The 10,220-nt window shown below is 40.5% G+C and overlaps 1 protein-coding gene across 1 annotated transcript in view; it reads left to right on the top strand.

Moving 5' to 3' along the window:
- Window positions 1-10,220, top strand: part of dchs2 (dachsous cadherin-related 2) — a 31,242-nt gene that overhangs the window by 3,393 nt on the left and 17,629 nt on the right. Inside the window, exons 2-9 of the mRNA XM_024259887.2 lie at window positions 1,487-1,678; window positions 1,777-2,008; window positions 2,706-2,942; window positions 5,647-6,672; window positions 6,740-6,927; window positions 8,239-8,338; window positions 8,421-8,581; window positions 8,935-9,778. Coding sequence (XP_024115655.1) covers window positions 1,487-1,678; window positions 1,777-2,008; window positions 2,706-2,942; window positions 5,647-6,672; window positions 6,740-6,927; window positions 8,239-8,338; window positions 8,421-8,581; window positions 8,935-9,778 — 2,980 coding nt within the window. The remainder of the gene's footprint in view (window positions 1-1,486; window positions 1,679-1,776; window positions 2,009-2,705; window positions 2,943-5,646; window positions 6,673-6,739; window positions 6,928-8,238; window positions 8,339-8,420; window positions 8,582-8,934; window positions 9,779-10,220) is intronic.

Here is a 10,220-nt window from a genome sequence, read left to right as displayed (position 1 = left end):
ATTAAATAGTTAATAATAAACAATTAAACACTTTTATGAAAAAAAAACAACTACCCAGGTCAAGTCCTCTCTGCAGACATCCCACTTCTCTGAATCGTGCTGCATCTGTTTGACATGTCGTCAGACAAAAGTTACCCTCAGCGTCTTTACACAAAGGCATCAGTGTTCCTTCTAAATACAAACTCCAGCTCTTCTCACTTCAGTTCTGAATGACAGACGTGGTGCCTGGTGCCACACTGCTGCAGTCTCAAACTCTCACATGAGAAGCCCTATTTCAAGCACCCTCTTCTGTAAATGTTAGTGATAATAAGAGCATAGGGACTCAAACCTAATGGAACTTTTAAATCAGGTGTGTAAAGTCATAGCACCTGACCAATCATCTTTTGATCAAAGCATTTCTAGTGGTCTTTCATTAATGATCATATTTTTTGCCAAAATTTTAAAATAATTTTCTTGGACATAGTTCCTGCAGAGCGGCAGGATTCAACTCTAAAGAAATACAATTTTAAGCTTAATTTTCTTTCATCATAAGAAAAATGCCACAAGAACATGTTAAAAATTCAATTTTAATCAGAGTGAGTCTTTAATATTGATGATAAATGTGTATGTTGTGATGTGTTTGTAGTTGATTTGGACATAATGGGTGTGTCGCAGCACACGTCCATTCAGACCTTTATCCTCATCTCTCAGACTTACTGTGGTAAAAGTTCATTCACGCCGCAGTGATATCACTCTTTATGAGCAAAGGCTGTCAAACACATCGACGGTCACAGGAACATATAAAGAGCAGGCGGTTCCACCCTCTGATGTCCTTTGTTCTCTGAGTCTCAAGTCTTCTCTTGACTGCGAGGATCATTTTTATGCTTTTATTGTGTGTGACCTTTATCTGACAGAGTAAGACTGGTTTATGATTTACAGTAGCATCAAAGCTGCAGCCACAGCTGCCACATTATGGCACAACTCTTAATTACACTTACAGTCACGAGATGTTGGTTTATATTTGCTGAGGAAATCAGAATAAAGAGGGAATTTTACTTGAGTTGGGTTCAACTGAAGGCACAAAGAACTTAAAGGAATTATAGCTTTTAGGAGTTATAGGTAACATTATGTATGTAAAAATGCTTCATAGGTTCATTGGTTTCTCTAAAGTGTCTTTAGATGTGTATGTGTGTGAGGGAGTAATTGTGTGGCCCTGTGGCAGACTGGTGACCTGTCCAGAGTGTACCCCACGTTCCTGTGACCCTGAAAGTGATACAGCAGGTTAAGAAAATGGATCAGTATAAATTAAGCAGAAAAAGTGATATAACCCCCCACTCCAACCCCTTGAGGCTGAATGTAAAGCAGGGAGGCACTGGGTCCCATTTTTAGAGTCTTTGGTATGACTCGGCTGGGATTTGAACCCATGACCTTCCAATCTCAGGGCGGACACTCTAAAAATGTGCAGATGATTGTTATTTCGGGTTTTTCTAACTTTTTTTTCTCCCAGGTTGTTGCCACGGATGCAGACACCCCTGAGTTCGGCGTGCTGCTCTACTCTCTGTCCGATGGCTTTGACAGAGCGGACAGACACCCCCTCTTCCAAGTCCAGCCTGACACAGGAGAGCTGTGTGTCTCCCAGGACATTGACAGAGATGCAGGGCTGACTGTTTATGACATCCTGATCAAAGCTGAAGATCCAGTCAGTGACTCTTCTCTATGATCGCCAAATACCGTTTCTTCTCAATCCAGTTATTTTTAACTTTCATTTTTTTTTTCCTTCTTCTTCTACTTCTTCAGGGAGGCCAGAGCGCCCAAACTTATGTACATATTGAAATAGAAGACTTGAACGATAACGCTCCGGTGTTTAACCCTGAACAGTACACCATGAGTGTCAGCAGCCACGCCCCGCCCGGCACCGAAATCCTCAGCGTTATAGCCACTGACCAAGACTCGGGCAGGTTTGGACATATCAGTTACAGTATTATACCCGGAGACGTGTCCAGTTTGTTTATACTGGATACACAAACAGGTAAGGATACAGAACAGTATGCAGATTTATGTTTGTCTGCAAACTAGATGAGCATTTCCTGAAGTTTTTACCACATAGTTCATTCGCTGGTTTGTAAGACGACTGTGTGATTGGATTAAGACGTTGTGTGAGTGTGTAAGGAGCTTGTAGACTTGTGCAAACCCCATGATATGATTGTTTGTGTCACCGCTCAGCAGGGTTTAAGGAGAAAATCCACTGATTTAGAATCCAGGGGGACAAGGGCAACATATTCGTATAAATATAAAAGTTAAAAAGTAAAGCAACTTTTTATTCAAACAATATATTTTGATGGGGTCTTTAATGAGTTTAATATTTTTCTGACTTTTGAGTGTTTTTTCTAAATAAATACAAACTAGTAGAAATTGTCTTGAGTTTTCAAAGATTAATTCCTTAATAAGCTGTCATCACTTTTAGTTTGTCTGCAAGTACAGCTAATGTGTGAGCACAAAACACTTATTATTGTTGTGTAGTTTCTAGATTATTTCTATTTTTTGGCAAAATTTACTTTCAGGTCTATTTAATTTGATAATTACAGTTTTAAAACATCAGGCAAGCAATAAATAAACTGACTTAAAATAAACAGAAAACATAAAGACAAATATAACAACATAATGAAGTTAAATAAAAGAAAAACCTACTAGTTTGAAGTCAATCCAACTCCATCTGCCTTCTGCAGGGATGCTCTTCCTGAACTCCTCCCTGACCCACCTGGGTGCAGCAAGTATGAAGCTCTTCATAACAGCCCAGGATGGGGGGGGCCTCGCCGCAGCCAGACCTGCAGAAATCACCGTCAACGTCCTGCAGAGTGCTCAGACTCCAGCTGTGTTCCAGAAATCCCGCTACACTTTCACAGTTCCTGAAGATGCGGCGCCGGGGACGCATGTGGGGACAGTGCAGGCCGTTGTTCCGATGCGTAAGTGTGAACATTCCCAAATCCTTATAGTGAGGAGCGTTGGAAATAAAGTGAAGGTAACGGTTAGTGGCAGCATCCGATGTTCACTCCTGATAGATTTGGCCAATCAAAGCAAATTATAAATTTAATAAAATCAAAGATTACAAAAATGGATGAAGAAACATATAAATAATGTCTACAAGGCAAACATTTGGCTGGTGTATTGTTTGTGTTTCATTGTCCAGACTGAAGCCAGACAGTAAATGGATAGACTCCGTGACCCCCATGACCCCTATGAGAATAAGTGGTATAGAAAATTGAATTTTTGTTGTGCCCCACAGCACACTTTCACAACACTCAAACTAATGCTTAGCACTGCTTGTAGTGAATACAGATAAGACCAACACAGACCTGTTGGGAGAAAAAAAACACTTAGTTGAGAAGCAGCTTGTGGCAAATCCAGCTTTATTTCATCCTTTTGCCAGCAGTTGTGCAACCTCAAAACAGCACAAACAAACCAAACCAGTCCGAGTCTTTAAGGCCGGTGTCTGTGTCCTTTCCATCTACATCTACCCCTGCTAGTTATCACTAATGGAACCGACATGATTCAGGTCATGAGCAGTATGTGGGGATGTTTGAAGGACAAGCAGGACTTTGCTTCACAGGACACAAACTTCACATCCAAGGACACAGATCAGATACCCTTGTTGTCTACCTTTCCCCCCCTCCTGTCCAGGAAAAATAAACTGCATCCACTGCTGCTTTTTCGAAATGTTCTTACAAAGCAAAATAAAAAGCCAAAAATTAATTTCTTTCACAATCATACATTTAATAAATCTTTCCTCCACAACATCCTCTGAAGGAAAAATTAAAATGATGTCCTTCCAGTTAGGGTGGTAGTGGAGGGAGCTTTGAATCATATTTAATATAAATATACTACAATTTAGCAAGATATGTCTCTAAAAAACTGTTCAATTTAAAGCTGAGCTAATTGCAAAACTCAGATTTATTGGCAAACTAATAATGGGAATCATACTGAAATGTAATTACATTACTTTTAATATCTTAATTTACTAAAAGTCCTACAATACATTCATTCAGCCCTTTACAAACCTACTTAATCCCTTTAGGGGTCACAGTCGGCTGGAGCCCAACCCAACTACTGTAGGGGGGAGGCGGGGTACAATCCAGTATCAGTTTGATGAACTTTGTGCATTTGTCCTTTAAAAATGTTCTTATTCTTATCAGTGCTGGGCCGAATTTATTTATTATCTCAGTCATTTTAGAGGGTCATGAATAGACAGCACAGTAGTTACATTTGATGAATGTATATTACTCCTAAAAAAATACATGTTGACTTCTCACACATATTATCTTTCATACTCCTGAGTTTTGTATCACAAACATCACTCTAATTCTCTGCTCCTCTCAGGTTGTCAGGATCATCTCCTCATAATTGTCTCGTTACTTTATGAAGAGCCTTTAACGACTAAACCTCCCCTCCATCCTAGACAGGCATTTAAGGCGCTTTGATCCATTAAGAGATTAACACTTGGGCTTAAAGTTGAAGCAACATGGCTTGGGCGTCCTTAAGCTCTCTGCTTGGCCTTTTTACAAGAGTAACAAACACTTGGAGGGTATTAATGGGATCTTCTTACCTGTGCTGTAATTAATTCAAGTTCACACTGATCCGATGAGCACGCATCTCCACTCAGTGCAGTTTTAGGTCACTTTAGCACAGCCCATATTACTGCATGTGGACCTGAGCACAAGAAAAACACTAAACTAAGAAAAAAATGACAATTGATATTTTATAATTCCTATAATATTATTTATTTTGATCCTGCTCATTTCTATCCAGCCACACATTTTTTAAAGCATAGTTTAATGGTGGCTTACTTCCTGTGAATGACTAGTTTGTTACACTGAAGAATTTTCTGTGAAATCCCACACATGCAAGTGAGCAACCATGAGGAGAAAACTCCCTAAATGGATGTAAAGTTTGAAACCTGTAGTGGGATCAGGCTCAATAAGGGCAACCATCTGTTGTGAGAGGCTGAGGTCAGAGAGGACAGGAAAGAAACAAACACAGAGACGATTAAAAAAAAAAACAGCTTGAATGTGGATAACAAGCACCCAAACGTCCAAACAGATTTACACCAGTAAGGTCAACCCCTGAACTCTTTCTTTGCTGATGTCTTTGTGGATTTAGCTTCTCCCCTTGTAGTTTCCATGGTGATATGGGATAGAGATGACCCCCAAAGCACCTTTTGACTTCTACTCAAAAGGTCACACACGATTTAACTTACAAGTCAGCATGATTTGATTAGAGGTTTATTTATTTTCAACTTTGTATCAAAAGCTTAAATCGTTTTTAGTTGTTTTTCTTTCCGAAAAATAATATTGATAATTTTACAGATTTATTAAATGGTGCAATTCTTTGTAATAAAATAAATTTGGGCTATTTGGACGATTTAAAAGACCCACTTCGATGACAATTGTGTTTTTGGTGTTTTTAACATGTCCTTGTAGCATTTTTCTCATGATGGAGGACAATTATAAAGAAAATTTAGTTCAAAATATTTTTAAAAATCTGTCCTTAACAACATTTGTATTTGTAAATGATTGTTAAAGAACAGACAAAACAGTTTGTTACATAAAAATGCAAAAGAAAAAAAAATGCATTAAATCTTAAAAACTAAAAGAAATCTGTTTTTCTTCACAGAGTCAACAAAATCTGTTTCCTATCGTATCTCTTCTGGAGATCCACACAATTTGTTTTCCATTCATTCGAAATCTGGCGTGATCAGCAGCATCAAGCCTCTGGACCACGAGACTCAGCCGTACGTCCTGCTGGTCCTTCAGTGCTTCACTGAGACCTCTGAGGTCTACAGCACAACTCAAGTCAACGTCTCCATAGCGGACGTCAATGACAACGCCCCCGTCTTTCCCAAAAGCAGCGACTCCATCACAGTGTCCCAGAGCACTCCTCCTGGCACAGTGCTCTTCATCGCTCATGCTCATGATCACGACAGTGGGGCCAATGGAAGGGTGCGCTATTACCTGAAGCGTACAGGTGGGATGTTTGCCGTTGAGCGCAACCTTGGAACGGTCACCCTCAACCAGAGTTTACAGGGGGGTCATCAGTCGAGCTACGGGCTGGAAATCGTCGCTGAGGATGAAGGAGATCCCTCACTGAGCTCCATACTGACTCTTTTGGTTGATGTCGACCAAAGAGCTGGCGACGATAACCTGGCGTTTGAGACTCTTGTTTATCAGGTAGAGATAGGTGAGGCATACCGCAGGGACTCTCGAGTCATCCAGGTGAGAGCACACCGGACCTGGGGAGCTCGCACGTCCAACACAGACCTGACTTACTCTTTAGAAACAGAACCGGGGTTCCCTCCCGCTCCGTTCCGTGTTCACCCAAAGACCGGGTGGTTGTACCTCTCCAACAGTCTGGATTTTGAGGCTGAGTCAAGGTATCGTTTTCAAGTGTTAGCCACATCCTTGGATCCTGCTCTGGAAGACACCACAGCGACAGCAACCGTGATCGTCCGTGTGTTGGATGTCAATGACAACGCACCGGTGTTTGGCAGAGAGGTTTACTTCTTCACTGTGTCGGAGGGGTCCTCTCCTCAGGGCCTCGTGGGAACAGTCAAGGCTGATGATGAGGATTCTGGGAAGAACAGCCAGCTGTCCTACATCCTTCTGTCGGACGGGAAGTTCTTCCGCATCAACGCTAGAACAGGTAAACCCTCAGCATAGATCCCTCCTTCATGATCATCAGCCTGACTTTGGGATGATCTCTCCTCCAGGTGAGATCATCAACTGGGTGGCGTTGGATCGGGAGCGGCACGGCCAGCACACTCTAAAGGTGATGGTGACAGACCAGGGACACCCTCGCTTAAACGCCACGGCCACCGTTCACATCCTGATCACGGACATCAACGACAACAGTCCTCAGTTTAAACACATTCCTGCCAGCAAAGAGATGAACATCCATGTGAGTCAGAGGCCCAACAGAAGACTCCTTTAAGATTTTGATTTTATCTATTTATTGTTCATACAAGACATTTAAAAATAAAATAAGTTATTTTCTATGAATAATAGGAGAGACAGAAGAAGATTATTTTTTTACCTCCTCCTTCATTAACACAAATTGACAACATCAAATGATTAAAAAAAGTAAAACCATTAATCCCTTCCAGTCAAGTCACCAGTTAGCAGTTAGTTTGTATTGCTCTCCATCACTGCAGTGGATCTACTGCATTCCACAACTTAACACCATAAACTGATGTGTCTGTCTCAGAGTTTTATTCGCATAAGGAATTTTTAATTTTTATTTTCTCCTATTATTATCATCTTCTGAAACATACATGCATGAGGATTTAACAGTGTTTGGCAGAATTTTCTATTTGGCCTTTAATGTAATAACATTTTATAATCAGCTAAATCTTGCAACTCAAGCAGATGAGATTCTGCATGCAAGTTAAAATAGAAGAAAAACAGAAAAAAATATTACTATTGTTAAATTTAATTTGAGACAGTGGTAGAAAACAGCATGAAATTAAACTTTCTTATACTACTTTAGGTGTAAAGTTGTGCTTTTTAAGATGGGTGTAACAGATAATAGCTCCCCTCTATAATCTGCTTTCAGTGAATGTTTGGTACCTCCTTGCTTGAGTCAAATTTAGAAATGAAAAGTGAAAATTTGAAGATAAATTATTTTTCCCTTAAAGTTATTTGTTCAGTCAACAACACTGAATATTAGCTCCCTAATTGGGTTTTTGTTTTATAGCAACCCTTTTGCCACCCACTTTCAGCAGCTTGACTTTCTTTAAAGGAGTTTTGGGGTTTTTCTAAATGCACAGTTGATTTTGAAATGGTTAGATGCCAAACGTTTTAGTTGCTTTCACAATGGTTTCTTTTTTGTTACACAAAAGTTTGTCTAACAAAATTGATTAGCGGCTTTCATTTTCAAACTTTTGTTCTCTTAGTGTCTTATAGGATTTTAGTTTTTGAAATGTTGGGAAATATTGTCATTTTTTTAACACTTTTATTGTATCCGAGTTGTTCTGCTTCAAACCAAACACGCATTTTATATAAATAGAAAGAAAAACAGAATGAGATGAGTTAGACCGATCATGAAGAATCACATTATTCTATCAGCACTTTGGCTGAAAAAATATAGTAGACTGTCCCAATTCTTTGATTTAGAGTCTACTTCATGTTTTTGATGTTTAATTTTTTTTATCTTAACCTGTGAGATTTTCTTAATCCTGGTTATGTCTGATGAGCATGTTCTGTTCGACAGATACAGGCAGATACACCTGCAGGATCTGTGGTGACAAACATGTTTGCAACAGATTTGGATGCAGGAGAGAATGGAACAGTCACTTATTCTCTTATGGCAGGTAAGGTCTAAATTTACCTTTTTTTCACCTTTGTTTTTAACTGATGAACAAAGATAGTCACTCTACTTTTCTCTGTCTTTAGAAAGGGAAGCAGTGGGACACTTTGAGGTAGACGGTGAGAGTGGAGAGATCAGAACCACTCAGCTTTTCACCCAAAACACCAAACAGCATTACTCTCTGAAAGTAACAGCAAGGGACGGTGGAGTCTCTCCTCAAGAGAACACTGCAGTGCTTCATGTGCAGGTGAGACCACCTTATGGATGTTATTGTTGCGCAAGAAAATTAAGCGTAAAATTGCATTTCTGAGTATTTCTTTATTCAAATCGTTGTGAATGAGGAGCAGATGAAAAAATGCTTTTTGTAAAAGCTTGTAGTTGTGATGTAGGCGTCAACAGATCAGAGGTGAATTTCTGATTAACTCCTGTTGCTCTGCAGAAACTATGTCCCAGAAAGGGTAGCAGATTTTTTGATTTTGACTAAAAACAGCATAATCATAATTAAAAGACCACTGGGAACACTTTTACAAAATATGATTGTAGTGGGACTTTGCTGATTCCCTGTTCTGACTGTAAATGTTGGATGTTTTTCCTCCACAGGTGTATGGGTTAGAGAAAACGTTTGGCAGCTCTAGCCACCAGACTTTGATGTGTTTCTCTGTGCGTGAGGACGCCAAGCCTGGATCTATCATTGGTTCTGTGAGTGTTGGGAGTGAAGGCAGCTTTCAGTACGCCATCGCTGAAGGGGATGGGAGCATCCACTTTGGCATCGATGGCTCCTCTGGTGACCTCTACGTTAACCAGCCGCTGGACTATGAGTCCGCCTCTCAGTTCTTCCTGCTGGTTCGAGCGGAGGACGCGGGCCCTGCTGCCGGTGTGAACGTGTCTGTAGCCGTCAGCGTCACTGTGGAAGACGTCAACGATCACTCGCCCTGGTTCCTGGACGAGCTGGTGATTTTTGGTCTTCGGGAAGACGCTGCAGTTGGGTCGCTGGCGTTTGCTTTTCACGCCAGAGATGCAGACGGGAGTTCTCCAAACAGCGCTCTCCATTACAGCCTGACTTCTGGCTCTGAAGTCGGCGAGTCTCCGTCGCACTTCCCCTTTGACTTAGACCCACGCACAGGACGCCTGATTGTAGCAGCTCCTCTGGACCGAGAGAGTGTCCCTTCTTACGCCTTCACTGTAACTGCAACAGACCAGGCCATCAGCAAGGACGAGAGGAGACAGGCGGCGGTGACGGCTCAGCTCTTTCTGCTGGATGTGAACGATAACCGGCCAGTGTTTGTGTCTGCGGACACGGTTCAGGTGATGGAGGATGCAGAGGTGGGGAGTCTCCTGCATCATTTTCTGGCTATAGATGGGGACATGGGGGCAAATGGGGTTACCACTCTCTCCATCATAGCTGGAAACAGCAAAGGAGTCTTCTCACTGGAGGAGAGAACAGGTATCTGTCTATGTTTATTCTATTTACACAAAAATTAAAATACAGCGAGATATTTCCTGTCATTTTCACTCTTGTCATTCTTTGCAAAACACAAGTCCTGAGAGGTTCAGTTACATTTAGTGAATGTTTTTTTCTTTTTTTGATTAAATAAAACATTTAAAAGTGGAACTTTTCACATTTTTACCAATTTATTTGCATTAATTTATTTTATTTATAAAATTGAACTTTTTTAACATATTTATTTAGTTATCAATCCCAAACTAAATTCTTACATTTGTTGAGCCTGCTTTTATTTTGAAATGGTCCGCCCTCAAAAAAGCAACTTTTTAGCGTGTATCGTCCAGCTTCACATTCTGAAAGAATTAGAATAATCTCTCCTCCACCGGTATCTACTTCAAACACATCTTTTTCTAAACCTTAATTCAACAGATTCTAAAATTTA

Source organism: Oryzias melastigma, linkage group LG1 (assembly GCF_002922805.2).
Source record: "Oryzias melastigma strain HK-1 linkage group LG1, ASM292280v2, whole genome shotgun sequence".
Taxonomy (NCBI): Eukaryota; Metazoa; Chordata; class Actinopteri; order Beloniformes; family Adrianichthyidae; genus Oryzias; species Oryzias melastigma.
The sequence above is the reverse complement of the archived record's forward strand: the minus strand, read 5'-3'. Positions and strand labels throughout refer to the sequence as shown.